This window comes from Sparus aurata, chromosome 13 (genome assembly GCF_900880675.1).
Source record: "Sparus aurata chromosome 13, fSpaAur1.1, whole genome shotgun sequence".
Taxonomy (NCBI): domain Eukaryota; kingdom Metazoa; phylum Chordata; class Actinopteri; order Spariformes; family Sparidae; genus Sparus; species Sparus aurata.
In genome coordinates, this window is record NC_044199.1 from 16,077,468 (window position 1) to 16,094,545 (window position 17,078).

Here is a 17,078-nt window from a genome sequence, read left to right on the forward strand (position 1 = left end):
TTACTTCGTACTTGTACCACCGACTTGAATTCACAATTATTTTGGGGGGCATACAAATGTACGAGAGACTGAGAGGGGAAAAAAAGGGCGCTTGAAACGAATGTTCATGTAAAAGGGTGTGCGGACTGGTTTCCTCCTGCTCGTATTCCGCCGTGTCCCCCCGCTCACGCCGTCTTTTTATCGCAACTCGGAGCCTGCCGAAATGTCCAGAGACAGCACTATTTGCGCCGAGGAGGAAGCGTGCAGCCTGTAAAGCGGCACTGCGGCATCGCCGTATCACTGCGCCCCGGTCCCCCTTCTCCGGGATCCTGAAGCTCGGATCCGGGGAGAGAGGAGGAGGAGATACCCGATGGTTTTCCTTTGCGGGATTTTATTTTGTCAGCTCTAAACCTTCTTGTGCTTTTATCTGTTTATAGTGACCGAAGGCCTGCAACTTGTCCGGACGGTCCCTCCCCACTCGCAAGGGTTTGCATTTCTTCGTTTTGCATGACGTGTCTTGGAGCATAAAAAAAAAGAGAGAGAGAGAGAGGCTTGCTTTTGTTTGTGTGTCTTATAGTGGAAAATGTAGCTTGGAGAGCCGGAGCAGGAGGCAGTGCCAGTCCGCTGCTGCTGTTGTGGGCTGGACTGGATTACAGAGCCTGAGATCTCTACTGACAGCACAGGCAGACAAAAAAGGGACTGTGAGCGAAGACAAGGGAAAGAGTCTTCCACTGAGCTAGAAAAAGCCAGGGCGAGTGCTAGAATACAGTTTTTTCTTGCATTAAGCGATATTTTGGGAGCTATTTGTGCAGTGTGTGTGTGTGTGTCATTAGATAAGTGCTGGCACGGGGCATCAGGTTAGAGGCATAGGTACTGGGGGGGGGGTTTAGGACCGTTATTATAGTAAAGGTGGATTTACCCTTTTTGGGGATGTTAGAAGGCAGAACAGATGCATGGAAGGGATATTCTGAAAAGGTTGCTGCATAGTTAAATGTTGGCATGCTGGCTTGTTAGATGTGTCTTTGTTATGTATCCATTTGTGTATATAGCAATTTGTTTAGCAAAACGCCTCTAATAGTGCATGTTTAAAACATGTGTGACTTTGCAGGGTGTAGCAGAGCATTGGGGGACTACATGTATGCTGCAGAATCCAGATGAGCTACATTACATGACAACCTGTGTCCAAGGAGACAATGTAAAGTTGAAGATGGTGGTTGACTGTGACAGATTGGTTCTGGTTTTTGTGGTGATGCAGAAAGGTGTGATTCCTCTGTGTTTGAAATGTCCACCAGCATGTCTAATGCATGATTAATCAGAGGAAGCCTTTGTGAAAGCCTGCAGTTTGTTGATCCAGTTTTCTTCCACATTGAATGCCATTTCTATGATGTAATGGATGAGAATTGATATTCTGGACACATAGAGAAGCCATATGTGTGATAGACTACAATGCCAGAGTGACTTTCAGTGGCTTTAGGCCTAGACTGAAGGCTATGCCTTGAGAATGATCCAGAATAAGACTACAAGCTGTTGAATGTTGCATCATAATATCATAAAGCAGCCAGATGCCTTCAGTGTCAGACAGTGAAGGTATGCCCCGCTATGCTCTATGATTAAGTGCAGAATGGCATTTCAATGTCTTGACATTTGTCTTGATTTCTAAATGTGAGTGTGTAAAACCTCAAGGATAGCTCCCTGTTCAGTTAGATCTGTTTTTTATTGAGAATGAGAGCGAGAAATATTACCGTTTGATATGTGGAATTTTCATGTAATATTTTGAGTGAGATGTTACAACCAAGGTAATGTTTTGAAAGAAATAAACGGTGAATTGAGAAAGGGCTGTCATGATGAATATGTCAATTTAGACTGATGTTTGATGGATGTCTACAAGTCAGAATTTCTTTTTTCAAGAAGAGCTTTCAAATCACTACTCCTTTAGTTGATAGATGACCTACCAGAATTGGCGGCTCAGAAGTCTTGAGTTATTTGGCCTTAATTTGGATACACATGATGTTACACTATGTAGACTAAATGGAACATAATTTTTGATTTCATAATTAAATATGGATCTGGTGTCTAAAATAGAGTTTGTCATATAAATTAATGCAGTTTGCAAACTAACAAGTTTTGGAGAGATTGATTAATTGCTCAGAACATGACATTTGAGTTCATAAAGGCTTTCTTTCAAGCACAATAGCAGTCATTTTAACCACTGAGGTAGAATAAGTACGGTTACTAATAAGCTTGGCTGTCAGACTTTGTAATTGTGTTTGCACTAATATATATAATTTTTGAATGTAACTCAAAGTTAGAAGATGTTTTGCCAAAACAAGAAGTTCATGTTAAGAAACTTAGGACACCAAGTAGTCTGCGTGGAAATTCTGCTACATAATTAAAGAAATTGAAACACTAAAAAGACAGTTTGTGTTACTGGCTTGGCAAAAGCTTCAGAGACACTCGTAAAAGAGCACTTACAACACATAATCATCTCATCTCGGGGCTTAATGACCTGACAGTGTAAGAAAACACAGTATGCTTAGCAGATGAGACTGTAGCCACCCCAATAAAACATTCATCTTGAATTATGTAGAATGGCAATAACCTGCTGTATAGTGTACAGCACCTTTTGGGAAATGGCTCACTGACTAAATGCACACTTGAACTTGCTGAGTGAACATGTTGCAAATGCATGCTCTCTCTCTCCCTCCCTCTCTGTCTTTATCTTGCAGGAGGGAGAGTTTGCTGACCTTGGGTAAGAGAAGTAAGCTCCTGGAGAAGAAAGATGTGGCGTCACCTGCTCAACTCACCATGGCGGGACATGTTCACTGAGCAGATATTTGCTTTAACTTGAAAAGCTCTTCCTCTGGCGGAATTGACAGCTCGGTGATAACGCGTTTAATAGATCATTTTACACCTCTGTCGTAGGATTTGATGGACTGCCTTTGGGGATCGTTGCTTGGAACCTTGCATGGTTCAGTGACTCTATGCAGTTTTGAGTTCCTGTAAAAGGCTTCATCTGCTGGATATTACATGGTTACCTTGGATCTAACATATTGATAACATTCACTTGGATATCGTGGAGATTCTCCAAGGTGGGGTTTCACACGAGTGGAGGTCAAGCAGTGCCAGTGTTTGGCCCTTGAAGAGTTTCATTCTCTGTAAGAGGAGGGTTTATCTGGATGTTTCCTATGAAGGACATGGATGGCCCCCGATCTAGTGGCCTCCGCAAGAAGAGGAAGTCGAGGTCAGCCAGGGATCGGGAGAGGAGATCAAATGGGATAAGGAACAACCACGTTAAGGGCTCCGTCTTTCGCTTCTCCTCTGACTCGGAGCGGGAGGGTGACAGGGAGCCCTGCTCATCCCGCCCGAGACCCCCGCGTAGAAAGCGAAAGGAGTCTACTTCTGCTGAAGAGGACATCATCGATGGATTCTCCATCACAGGGTTTGTGACCCTGGAGGCTCTGGAGGTGAGTGCAAAACCAAAGGGGTAGCCCTTTCAACTCTCTACAACCTTGTGTGTTTTGTTTGAGCTTTTGCATGAAGATCCAGTTGAAATCTCTTTTCAGGGTGTAAAAATGTGTTTGTTATTGTGTGCCTCTCTGACTGGGCCCAGCGTTTTGGCTGGTGTGTGAGCTGGAGTTGAACAGATGTAGCTTTAAATGCAGTGCTGCAGCCAGAGATTACTATCTGTGTCATCGAGAGGCTGATGTTGTTGTGTGTACTGCTCTGGATTTGTTTTCACAAGAGTTTTCCAGCAAAGCCTGAGACCAGATGAGGGATGTTCAGCTGTGGGTGTAGTGGCTGTTGTGCCTTTGTACACTTTGGAGTGAAAAAGCAATTTGATCCATGTTACAGCAGTTTATTCAGAGTGGGAGTAATTTATTGTGCTCTGGCTATCCATTTTCCTTGGAATGCAGACCGGGTACAGGCTGCCTTCCAACAATATAGTTCTGAATTATGACTTACACAAGCAAGCATTTTGTATACACAGCACAACTGCTACAGTTTTCTATAATGTAACAAACAGATGGGTGACAAATTGAAACAAAAGTGCCTTGGTAAGGTGTTGGCATCCAGAACAGCTTCAGTGCTACTTGTCCTAAATTTGACAAGTTTTTGGAGTCATTCTTGCCTCATTTGGTGTTTCAGTGATGGTGGTGGAGAGAGCTGTCTAACACATCAGTCCAGCGTCTCCCACAGGTGTTCATTTAGTAACTGTGAAGGCCATAGCACATGATTCACATCATTTCCCTTTCTCTTTCCTTCTCATTGAACCATTTAGAGTCTGTCTTTGTCCCTGTGGAAGCATCTGTATCTGTATGTTTATGTTTCTGCTCTCATTTATTCAGCTGTATATAGTTTCCTATCTTTATGCATCAGATATGAAAGTATACACTTTTTAAAAGTTTTCCCTGATCATTTGTTAGCAGTATGTCAAAGTAGTTTGTATCTTTACAATTGTCAAACTCGAGGGTTGTCCCGGGATAACACAGCCTCTTGTACTTTCTAATCTATGCAGTGTGATGCCAATCCCTTGGATATCTGGTGTGACCCATCTCAAGGATATGAACAGTAGCACTAGTTCTCACTGTATACCTTTGTTAGTCAAGGCTTTCCAGATCAAGAGTGTTTTACTGTCATTTTTTTTTTTTCTAATTCTTTTCATTCAGAATTGCTCTATTCAGCAGCAACAGGCTCTGTCTCCTCGATTTGTTTGACCTTCTTTCTGTTGTTCTTTCCGTTGATATTTTCTGTGTCAGTCTGCTAGAACGCAGCTATTCAGTCTGAGTGTCTGGTTAGATGACAGCTCAGAAATCATTGTGGGAAAGTTGAAAGTGAGTAGCTCTTGAATTTGCAAGGTCACTGTATGTAAAATAAATAAGCTAAGATGGTACTTTGAATGATCAGTTTAATTATTCAGTTTGTTAATTATGTCTCCACAGTTTAAATGAAAATCATGAGATGCCCAGATATTCCCAGCCTTAATAACTTGTACTGAGATATTTTAGTCAATATTTCAGGGCTTTTAATCCAAACATCCAGAACATGATGTTATGCCAATTTATAACCATAAAACGTGAATTTACATTAAAGTGGAAATGATTGGGTTGCCTTGGGAAGCTTGATTGTAACAGATTTACAGTTTTACATTTGTAGAAATTACTTTACCATTTAATTACCCTACACAACATTTTTTCAACCTTTAACTGCAGTCAACTGAATGAAAAACAGACTTATAGAATACATTGCAGTATCAAATTACGGTAAAATCAAATCACTGATTTAGAAGGCACTAAACAGTCTTGTCACAAAGTGGTTCACTGAGTAACAATAATGCTCAGAGCTCAAGTAAGAGCAAGGCAAAAACAAATGCTGTTTGTGTTTGTGTGAGTGAAAGTACAAATCCGGATGAGTGTTTTAGTGAGAATGTGACAGAACTCATTAATGCAGGATCATGTCACATGGAAGCGAAGGGAGATGGTGATATTGCATTGTATTTCTTCTTACAGTGCTTTAAATATAGCAGTTTGTTGCACTGTGTCCCAAATGTGGTGACAGCTTTAATAACAGAAGCTGTGTGCTGATTCATATTTCTGTACACACAATCATTCAGAGTAGAGACTGGATTATGACCAAAGCTCCGTGTTGAAAACCTGCTGTAGTACAGTACCCCTCATGCTGTCTCGAGCTTGCTTCAGACTTTTTGTCCAGATTCATGTTGCTCCAAGGTCCAAATTGTTCTTCAGCATTCTAAAACTTTGGGCCTTTTTGCTTGAAAAATCATGAATCATGAAAGTCAAAATGGTAGTGCTGTTTAATTTTCGGTTGATTGATTAATCAGTCAGTAGTGTCAGCTCTTAAGAGAGAAGCATTGATTCACTGTTTAATGAAGTTTTAAAAACAGTTTCTCTTCTGGTTTGTGATTAAGAGGTGATGGTGCTGAGATCAAAAAGGCTGAAGAGACAGACTTGTGGTTCAAATGTCTGGATCAGTTTTGGTAATGTGTGCTTGGAATATGAATAAGATCCCACCCCAGTGACTACCTCTAAAGTGCTCCTCAGTGAGCCACTTGACCCCCCACTTACTTTCAGTTTATCTCCTCAGAGGCCAGTGACAGAAGACCTATTTCACTTGGCAGCTCTGATGTGACCATGTTAAAATTAAGCCTGAGGGTGAATCAGGAAGTTTCTGATAAAGATGAAAAGAAGTCAAATTTGCCAGGTTTATTGCTCCCACAAGAAATCTATGAAACTCCTCAGAATTACACCCATCCAGTCCTTCTCCTTCTCTTTAATCTCTTAAATCTCTTTAATGTATTAGGTTTTATCATAACGTTTAACTGCCTCCATAGCCTAGATATTTGCAATTCTGTTTATTCAATATTTGTTTAGGATTATTTTCATAACAATCAATCTTGAGCTTTCTTCATCTATAATGGGATATTTTCATAATATGGGTTTGACTTTTTTTTAACAGCTGCGTTTTACCATCCATGCTGTTTCCAGCCATGGTTTCTTCTGTGTTTGTACCACACAATATTAAATGACTCGATGTAGTATGTATATGGAACTATGCACAAGCATATCACAGCAGCAGTGGCTCTTTTTCTGTCTGAGTAAAGTTAAATTCTGATGAGGTCAGACCCCTGGAGGTATATGCTAGTGCTCTCCATCTGTCACCACAGTGCTGGAGCAACACTGCTCCCAGGCCCGCTTTTCATGTGCATGCTGATATCTTGCATTTCTCTTTTGACTGAAGCGTCCATGATGAGGCTCTTGAGATACGCTTTTCGTAGGTGTTCTGTATCATATTGTTAGCTTGATTACTTGCCCATGTTAAATCGCTATTGAAAAAATCATCAAGAGGTAGCCCATAAGAAAGCATATTCTGCTCATTGATATTTCTTGCTTGCTCTCTCTGATCAACTTTTGCCATTCTTCACCTACAGCCAAGTCTTAACATAATAGTGATTTGTGACTTTGATTAGTGAATATTTCTCATTCTAAAACACTACTGTGTTGCTTAAAAAAAGCCTTTCATCAGATTCATTATTGTGGTTGTAATTTCCATGATCATGACTAACAAGATTTCTGCCTGTATTTCCCTTAAATTGTTGAAAATATTACAACTCAGTAAGGCTATTCATACTTGGATGAAATCCAATCGAAATAGACTACATTTTATACGAGCATAAGGCTCTTTTCTTCTCTTCACACAGAAGTCGAGGTATAGCTCAAAGGATTTCATATTATTTTATTGAGTGGAGAAGCAGAGTTTCATCTGGGTGCACTTGTAGTTCAGGGATAGCAGATTTAATGTATTGATACGAAGCAGATATTTATTATTAGTATAATGATACAGGGCTAAAGCACTACAGAGGTATGCTACAATAACTAGCAGTACATTGAGTCTTTGCCCACTGTTGTTTCTAGTGTTTCTTTCATGTCTCAGATTTTGTGCTCAGCGCGCTCATTTTCCCAGACCTAAACTCTTTCACTTTAAATTGAGCAAGAAATTACAAAGACGCACTGAGCAGTGTTCATTTATGGCACTGAGACCAAAGTACACAGAAGCAGCAGTCCTTTTGAAGGAGTTGGTTTAGAGACAAATTGAGGCCCGAGCAGCGACCTATTACAGCACTTGCAGAAATTGCTAAATTATTGAGTGCCTTCTCCTCCAACCTATGCTGTGTTTCATTTCACTTGAAAGGTGTCCCTAACGTCAGCATACCTTTACTGACCAGAATTGATTTTAAATGATTGCCTTGGTTACCCCACTGCTCTGTTATTTCCCAGTAATTATTAGTCTCTAATATCTAATATCTGTTACCACACAAGCATGCACAGATAAATTCTCCTTAACCTTCATCTCTGCATCTGATGCTGGCTTGATCAGAGTCCTGTCCAATCACAGCCTTTTCTTTTCCACGCTTCCTTTTACTCCTATTCAACAATGAGTCTAAAGGCTGGACCGACTTCTGTGTTTTTAACTCGCATAACAACACCTAATCTTCTTGCTCAGCAGGTTAACAGCAGTCTATTACATGATTGACTGCCTGTGATAATACAATGAACAGCACAAAAGCAGCACTGTGTAAATTAGTACATTTGCAGTGTCTGTTTTACTCGGATCTTGCATTTAAAGGTCTGGAAAGACTTCTTAATTCACAATGTCCCACAGAGCTCCTGCAGGTTTTGTTGTTCCTCTAAATAATTTTCTAATTTAATTTGTTACACTCCATAAAAACAGAAGAGAGTAGATTCACCTAATGCACAAGCAGTGTACAGAATGGCACTGGGCACATGACTGCATAACACCACATATGGGGAGACTGGGAGAGCAGCCGAGAATTGGGATAGACGCACAGAGCTGACACAAGCAGTTTGGGCCCCGCAGTGTAGAAGAAGTCTTTTCAGAATGAAGTGTGTATAGGATGGTTGGGTTTTTTAGTTCTAGGAGAATTTCCTTTTTTGAGGTCAGTTTGGCATTTTCAATTTTCTTTTTTAATTTTGTGATTGTCTTTTGTTCAGTTAGTGGGGCAACTTAAGAATGGTAATCTAGTTGGTAACGTAGTAATTGAACTGGTTGATCTGTTTGTCGTTCTGTTTGTCTTGCACAACAAACAGTCAGATTTGATGGTGTATGAACCTTCACAGGATGATTCATAATGCTTTTGGTTGCCCCATTTGTCAGAATGCAGCTAAAGACTGTCACAACACAGCAGCTTTATACTTAGCTGTGAAGTTTGCGTGCTCACTTGTTGTTTTATTTGACAGGCATCAGTGATATTGGTAAGGTGCCTGTGCTGAGTGAGCCTAAAGGATACTCAAATGCAACACCATTCCCAGCCCCAGCCACAAAATAACCTGGTATCACGTCAAACCATATAAAAGACCCGCCGGTCGACTGTGCCACTATCACGGTAGGCCTCGCCTTCCTGTGAACACAATACCATCTCCTCTGTTGTCAGGTTACCAAAAACAAGCATGGAACATCCCATTTCTTTGTCAAAATAAAGGCACCAGAATTATTTTCAATTAGGTCTTGGAAGAGATCATTGTTTGACTTAAAATTAATTATTCCTTAAAGATATATTATGTATGAATCTGCAATAAAATGTCTCAAAAGGTGTACTTATATCATCCCAAATGTTTCCAACAATGTCTAAACCCAGACAAATCCAGTCAACATGAATAAAACTTAAAAAAACACAATGGGCTCTATCTTAACGATCTGAAACGCAAGTATCAAACGCAAAACGCAAGTAGTTTTGTGGGCGGATCTCAGGCGCTGTTGCTATTATGCCGGCGGGATAAATGACTGTTGCGCCCAGCGCAAATCTAAAATGGGTTGGTCTGAAGTAGCTACATTAGTCATAGGTGTGGTTTGGGCGTAACGTGCAATAAACCAATCAGAGCGTCATCTCACACTCCCTTTTAGAGCAGGTGCGCTTGTGCCATGGCGCATTGCTATTATAATGGAGAATTTGCCAGGCGCACGCCAGGAGCGGTTCACAGCCGAGGAGACGGACGTTCTCGTCAGGGCAGTAAAAGACCGAGAAGTGGCCTTGTGTGGGGATGGGAGAAATCCATCCAAAATTATCTTTGGTTAAACGGGCGTGGGAGGAAATTGCCACAATTGTTTCTACGACTGGCATCCCCAGGACATCGCACCGGGCCTCGGGAGTAGTGCGCACGGGCCGAGCAGTGCGCAACGGCCAGCTGATGAGGGAGCATTGCAAACACCAAGGTGCAGATGATCCAGACCCACTACACGCCGTGGCAGCATTGTCAGACCGGACCGCACTGTCCGGGATGCGGCAAGGTATTAATGCCCGTCTTGACTGGGTGGCGATGTTGCTGCTGCCTCTCAGGTGCATCGCCTCAAGTCTCCAAACACACCACCTGCTCCTGTTGTGCCCCTTCCTCCTTCCTCCTCCTCCCCCCACTCCATCTCCCTCCACCCGCTCCACTAGGAGCACATCGCGCATTGCCACTCCCGGACCCTCACGGCTACGCCGGGCGCGTCGCATATCAGAGGAAAAAATAAATTGGTTCTTCTGTTGAAATCTTTTCAACTTTTTTTGTATGGTTTGCAAAAATGGGAACTGCTTCCTTGTAGATGAGAGAAGCAAAGTGTATGCACGTTAAGCACACGCTACATTATGGCCAAGCATGCGCCCTTAAAATACTGCATCTGAATAAGCGCCACTGACTTTAGACTAGGTTTTTTCTGGTCTGTTGCGGAAGTGTTTTCTGAAACAGCAAAATAGCACCAGTGAACGTTTGCGCCGGAACACGCCTCCTCTTTGCGCTGAACCGCCCCCGGAGCGCAAAGTCATTCCCTAATTTAAGGACGTGCGTCTGCGGAGGGAAAATTCCAATGTGCATCGAATGCAAAATAGGAATTACACAAGCGCCAGTGTACAGAGTCAATTGCGCTGAGTGCAAGATAGAGCCCCAAGTGTGAATATGTTGGATAGATTTTCATCAGCAGTGGTGGTCGTTAAATATCCACCAGCAAAGCAAGTTAAACTGTGGGATAATTAGTGTTTATTCGCCTTACTCATGCAGTGGTTATCCATCACAGAAATCTAGATTACATTACTATTTTAGGCAACAAGAGCACACAAGGAGAGTGTGTGTGTGTGTGTGTGTGTGTGTGTGTGTGTGTGTGTGTGTGTGTCTGTCTGTCTGTCTGTCTGTCTGTCTGTCTGTCTGTCTGTCTGTCTGTCTGTCTGTCTGTCTGCCTGTCTGTCTGTCTGCCTGTCTCACTGTCTGTCTGTCTGTGTTTGTGTGTGTGTTTCAGTTCAGGTTAACTCTCACTATTCAGCATTCAACAGAAACTCAGTTGCATTCTTTCTTTTCCCCTCTATTCTCCATAATGTCTGTCTGAAATGAAGTACATTTCCCACCAGCTCCAGTCAGCAGTCGACATTAAAGTTATGCGACATAAACACAGAACGATATGTAGGAGCCCCCTAGCAGTGGAAATTACATACTGTATATTTACAACAGTCACCTTTGATTGTTCGCCTCACACATGACAGCCTGACTTCAGCCTCCTCCTGACGTGGAATTCAACAATGTTTATCCTAAGTTTTTCAGATGTTGCTGTTATTATTTTTTATTATTGCTTCCTGCTGGTACTGCACCTTCATACACGTGTGCTTTTTGCACCTAAGCAACTTAAACAGTCACCCTCACACACTGACTTCTACTGGATCGGCAGGTCCAGTACATCGTTTGGTGTGAGCCTGGGCTGCACACCCTGCTGCCATTCACTCAAGTTATACTGGAGTATCTGTTGGCATAGCACCGGACTTTCCTCAGGCTGTGAGACACAATTCATCCTCCAGCCGAAATAATTCTTTCAATGTTTTGATTTATTTATTATTTAATCATCCATTTATATATATTTATAAAGTAGAATAAAGAGAATACTACTATATTCTCTTGTACCGTACTGGTGGTATAATGATTATAAAGTTGATTTTGAATCATATCTGTGTCTAAGCAAGAGCTACACTTTAAAAAACAAAAACAAATTGTAAACGTGTGAGTTCCTGCTGATAAAACCCCCTCCTTTTGCAGCCTAGCTAGGAAATAAACAGACCAAAAATAACTGCAAAACTGGTTTTCTTCTCTTATAATTCATATTGCATCAGGTTACACACTTGCACTGTATTTGACATGTCATGCCTAACTGCACCAAGCGGCAGACTACTAGCTGCTGACCACCAGAGAGCGAGGAGATAGTCAATCGAATACAAAGAGCTTTAATGCCTTTCACTGCAGGGTTTACACCACGCTGACAAAAAGTCTATAAGAGGGATATGTATAAACCATGTGTCTGCTGGAGGAGGAATGTTATCATAAGAGCTGTGGAAATCCTCTGCATGTGCTTTCCCTGCCGTTTAAATTTCATTTCAGTACCACCGATGCACCACCAGGACCTTGTTGGTTCCCATTAAGTGCCTATTTCTATTTATGATTTCTGCTGCGCCCATCACTTATTTAATTTTAGGAACCGGCGTCACACCCATCTGTCACACCCACACTGGCCTTGGAGATGTGACACATTCAAGTCAGGGCACGGTGGAGCGTCATAGCTCATAGATTAAGTTGAATCATCAGTGCGTGTGGGCGGCGGGTGGAGGTGGTATAGAGACACGAGTTCAACAAATTCATAATAGGGTCATTGATGAGTTGTTAGACCTTCAAATAACAAATAATGGTGAGCTAATTAATAGCTATTGACATTCAGAGTGGGGCAGGAGTTAAAGAACAGGTCTGCGGCCTTAGCGCAGAGGATCAACTGTGGTAATTATGTCAACAAAGGCTATTCCTCTCATATGGCCAAATGAACATGATGAATTGCAGTTTAACAGTCTGGCGTTTTTCACGTATGCTGTCCGTGGGATGATGCTGTCGGCTTGCCAGCATTTCAAAAACAATTGATTTTCTTTGGCACAGCTCTCAGAAGTCTGCCTGGAGGAGGACTTGTGAGTGCAGGCAGAGAAGAACACATTGATTGGTACTTCATTGTAAGAACGAGGCTAATGTGAAATCAAATGTATTGACAGCTTGTTTCCAAAAGACCAGAAAAAAGTGACATTTCAAACAATTAAGACATAAATATCAAGCCAGGTTTTCTTCAAGCTTTTGTTCATAAGAGAATACAGGTTGATGATCAAGGAGACTGTCGGAGAGAGCTTTTTTTTACTCCATGTCAGCTCTCCTTGTGCCAAGCTGCCTTGACAGATATTTCTGTCTAGTGAATAATACCACTTTTCCAGCCTTTTAATTAATTTTCCACCTTCCACTCATGTATTTGTTCCAGTCTCTTGGCAGTAATGGCAGATATTCATTTAGCTGCATTTTGGAGGTGTCAGAGAGTGATGTATGGTATGCATTAATATGCTGTGACAGCCCAGTAAGTGACATGTTAATGAAATAAGATGTCATCTGTGGATGTTAAAAAACACCCCACAGATTAGATCATTTCTGTGTATTTTTTTTATTTTTTTTGAGATTTCAGGATGGATTCTAACAACTCTCACATGTTTGCACAAACATTTTGATACTCATCAGATTTAATAATTATCCTTCTGCAAGCAATGTGGAGTCATTTTAGAAAATGAGGTTAACTGAGCCAGGGGCCTGTGTAAAGCCTCATTGATCTCATAGCAGTGTACATTCAGTCTCTTGGCTGTCTAATCGACCACTCCAGCAGCTAGTCTATTGTGGTGCTCCTTGGCTGCTGCTGATGGTGGACATTTTTGCCTCAGATGCATATTAATTTGTTCAACTTAGTCTGCATTGCATGCTCGTTTTGCATGCTTTACAGCAGAGACACTGTTTTTCCCTGCAGATTTGTCATTTTTATGTTGAGCAGGTGCTTTAACAGCCTTTCCACCTGTCACTAACAGGTGTCCAGGGTGACTGGACTGTAACTACATAGACCAACAGGCCATAAAATGCAGCTGTAAAATTGCAATCATACTTACTAACAATCATTTTTATTACTAATTAATCTACCTATCATTTTCATAATTAATTAAATGTTGAGTCTTTAAAAGACTTCCAGTTTTACTAAGCACAAAAAACTTGTGATAGAATTGCTCGTCACTCATTTCCCAGAGCCCAAAGTAAATTCTTCAAATTGCTTCTTTTGTCCAACTAGCAGTCTAAAACCCAAAGCCTCTTCATTTACTGTCACAGATGACAATAGAGCGAATCCTCACATTTAAGAAGCTGCAACCAACAAATGTTTGACATTTTTGCTTGAAAGAAAAGAAAACAATGAACAATGAAAATAGTCAATTCTCTGTTCAGGACACATTTAAGACAAGCATTAAACAAAGCAGCCTGATGGTGACAGAGCTGTTATAAATAATAAGATTTAAATGCAATCAGCTGTATCATATCAAAACAAACTAATATGTGAAATGCAAAGTGCATAACCTTTGATTGGTGTCATGATGCGCAGTTTGGCTCATAAACACTTGAGTCAAAGGCAATAACAACACCTTTATCTTACTCGTTGATAGACAGACTGGCACCAGTGCATTCGTTTAAACGCAGGCCAAACAAATATCTAAGTAGCAGGGGAAAAGTGCAGCACGCAGCATCAAACTTCGGAGCTTATGTACAAACTCAAAAATAAATAGAAATAAAAATTGGGACAGTGGGATGTTTGAATAACATGTAGGAATGATCAGTCTTCACAGACTGCTCTGAGCTGTATCAACACATTTTACAATTACATCTCGGTTATTTTAGCCATAGTTTCTTAGCTACATTGAACTGTGTCAGATGTGCTGAGAATACAATGATTTGACATGTTTTTTACAATGCTGAATTTAAGAATGGTTTGAATCTCACAATCAGTTAATGTCTGAGACAGATGCACAATTTCTCAGAGGTCAGAAAGGAGGAATATATCTGTTTACATATAGTGTTGTGAAGCCTGAGTGCTGCTGTTGCAGAGATTTATAAATGACAACCCATACCAATGAACACACAAGTTTTCCATCAGCTTATGTCTACATTAACGGCTAATCTTTGGCTAATGGCACACCCGGAGTGGCTGAAGAACATTGGATTAATGGTTCCACCTCTTTAAGACCTAAGTCCCTGACACTTGTTAATTTAGCACACAGCTCTGAAACGACATTGCTGTGTATCCTCATCCAAGTATTAGCACAGAGGCAAATCACATCCTCATCCTAATATAATTGACTTGCTTCAGTTAAGAAAAATAGATTTCCCTGGTCTGGTGCCACCAGCTTGCTGAGCCCAGGCCATTTTCTTTTCCATTTCATCTTTGTTTTTCATTCTGGCAGTTTCGAATGACAGATGTGAGGTGGAAAAAAGATAAATGTTTGCTAAGGCTGATTGTAAAATGCCATCTCTGAAGTAGAGCCGTGGCCAGAGTCACACTCTCTCTTTTGTGTGTAATGGCCCCCATGATGATGCATTTGGACAGATTTCTTTTCCCTACTTGAGAAGAGACCCTTTTCATGCTTAACTGCACAGTGAATACTAATGGTGGTGCAGTTAGGAATGTGTTAGCGTGTGTGTGTGTCTTTTCACCACAGGCCCTGTGGACTTACGGACACAGCCCTGTTGAGATCTCTACCTGCAGCTTTGAACCTTTGATCCCCCGTCTCTTCTCTGATCCTTCTTTCAAACTGAGCCAACCTACCACTGTTTCCATTTCCATCTGCTTCCATTCCTGCAGCCCCAGATAAGCTTTGCTTAATAACTGCACTGCTTCAGTTCTTTTTGAAAGAATTGTTTACACTAGCCCGAATGCCAAACTATAATCCATAATCACATGCTTTTTGCAATATTTAGAAAATTGGCATATATCATGGTAGCTAATACCAAACAATTTGCCTTCTTCACAGCACCATGGTTATCCCCAGGCTTGGCTGTGTAGTGCAGGATGCAGTTACTGTACATCTTTTCCAGGTCAAATGATATTGAAATACTAATTAAAGGCTCCATGGCTGTGTCTCAGCATGATGTCATCCCCCTGACTTTGCCTGTGGAACTAGCTGCTCTAGATGCTCAGTAGGAGGGTTTATGTGGACTAAAACGGCTTTGGATGAGAGTCACTCAGGTCCTTTAGACACAGTTTTTCAGTTAGCCATGCTATGTTCTCAATCAGCATCCACGGTGAGAATGGTTTTGAGCCATCCACTCTATGTTTGATTTCTGTTTTTAAAGCAGATAGAAACCTGGATGGAAGTTTTGTTTGTTTTAGAATTCACACCTTTTAAATCAGTGGTTCCCAACCCGTTTTGTCTGATGTACCACCTGTCATTCCGTTTGAATTGGTTTTAAACTGGATGTTATTTATCACTTTACATTTTCCTAGAGCAATAGTGTTTTCATACAATAAAACAAATGTTTAGATTTGTTTGGATACATTTGGATTTCTACTGCTTCTACTTTGTCAGAATCTGGACATTTCAACCATTTATCAATAATGTCTAACAGTAACAAATTAATGTCCTAGAACATGTTCATGTAAAGATATTTAGTTATCCACTACATGCCTTTGGAGCCCTTTAAAGATATTGTAAGTCCCAGGCAGGAAACAGTGCTCTGTATTAGGTAGTTGATTTGATCTAAAGTGATAACATGTGTAAACATGCATGTGTAAGTCCTACAACAGCCTCAGTTGTTATCTACTGTATGAAATTCATTTCCTATGATAAAGCATGAAGGTACAATCTATACCTAGTTTTAACATTTACATGGCTGGAATATTAAGCACGAAAGTCGGGCTTTGGAAGAAGAAGTGAGGATGACAGTAATACTATATTTGAAAGGCATGAATCGTGTGACAAATGCCCTTCCCGAGAATTCCTGACAAGGTTTAGTGGAACAGTGAGGAGAGAGCTGCAAGTGCATGTCGGTCTGTAGCTGTGTGCTGCTGTGTGTTTATGTTGGGTATGCGTGAGTGTGAAACAACTTGTAGCGAATGGGTCAGGCCTGTCATTTACTACCTTGTTAATCTGCATATGGGATAGTTGCTATTTATGTCAACAATTAGGACACATCCATAAATGCTTCATACATCATTTAAAGGCTAGGTGTGTGTGTGTGTGTGTGTGTGTGTGCATGGGTGTTATTCATTTGAGAATGAGTTGATCCAACTTTAGGCGGGCATATAAGGCTGCATGTAAAGTCTTTGCACAACAAGGTGTGAAAAGTCTCCTAATGTATTTGATAAATCTACATCCCAACAAATGATTGAGAACTCGGTGCCATCAGCAGATTTAGCTGATGTTTACCTATTAATGCATTGGCTTTCAGTGTGTTAAATAGACGCCACTTGTCAATACTGTCATCAAATTCACTTCGAAAAAGAGGTTAGGAGGTGATCGTATCAATGATTAATCAAATATTAGTTAATTGTTGCTGATTATTAAGTGATTCAAAATATATAGACTAATACAGTAGAGAACAAGTGGCATGCAATGTGAACTATCAGAAAAAAGAACCCTGGTTCGGTTGTGCCACTGGGTGGAGCCTCTTTCTGCTTAATGTGATAAGTTACAGTTTTGTGTCCCCAATCCTGTCCTG

General features: G+C 41.0%; 1 protein-coding gene across 10 annotated transcripts in view; it reads left to right on the forward strand.

Annotated features, from left to right (window-relative positions):
- The first annotated feature begins 231 nt into the window (after positions 1 to 231).
- The window catches only part of auts2a (activator of transcription and developmental regulator AUTS2 a), a 320,581-nt gene continuing 303,734 nt past the window's right edge, over positions 232 to 17,078 (forward strand). For 6 of the 10 annotated variants that reach the window (XM_030438007.1, XM_030438013.1, XM_030438016.1 and 3 more), the window contains exons 1-2: positions 233 to 465; positions 2,706 to 3,443. In XM_030438007.1, coding sequence (XP_030293867.1) covers positions 3,156 to 3,443 — 288 coding nt within the window. In that variant the 5' untranslated portion in view covers positions 233 to 465; positions 2,706 to 3,155. Of the gene's footprint in view, positions 466 to 1,087; positions 1,239 to 1,266; positions 1,567 to 2,705; positions 3,444 to 17,078 lie in introns of those variants that run through there. The other 4 variants (XM_030438008.1, XM_030438009.1, XM_030438014.1 and 1 more) reach the window with 4 other exon arrangements.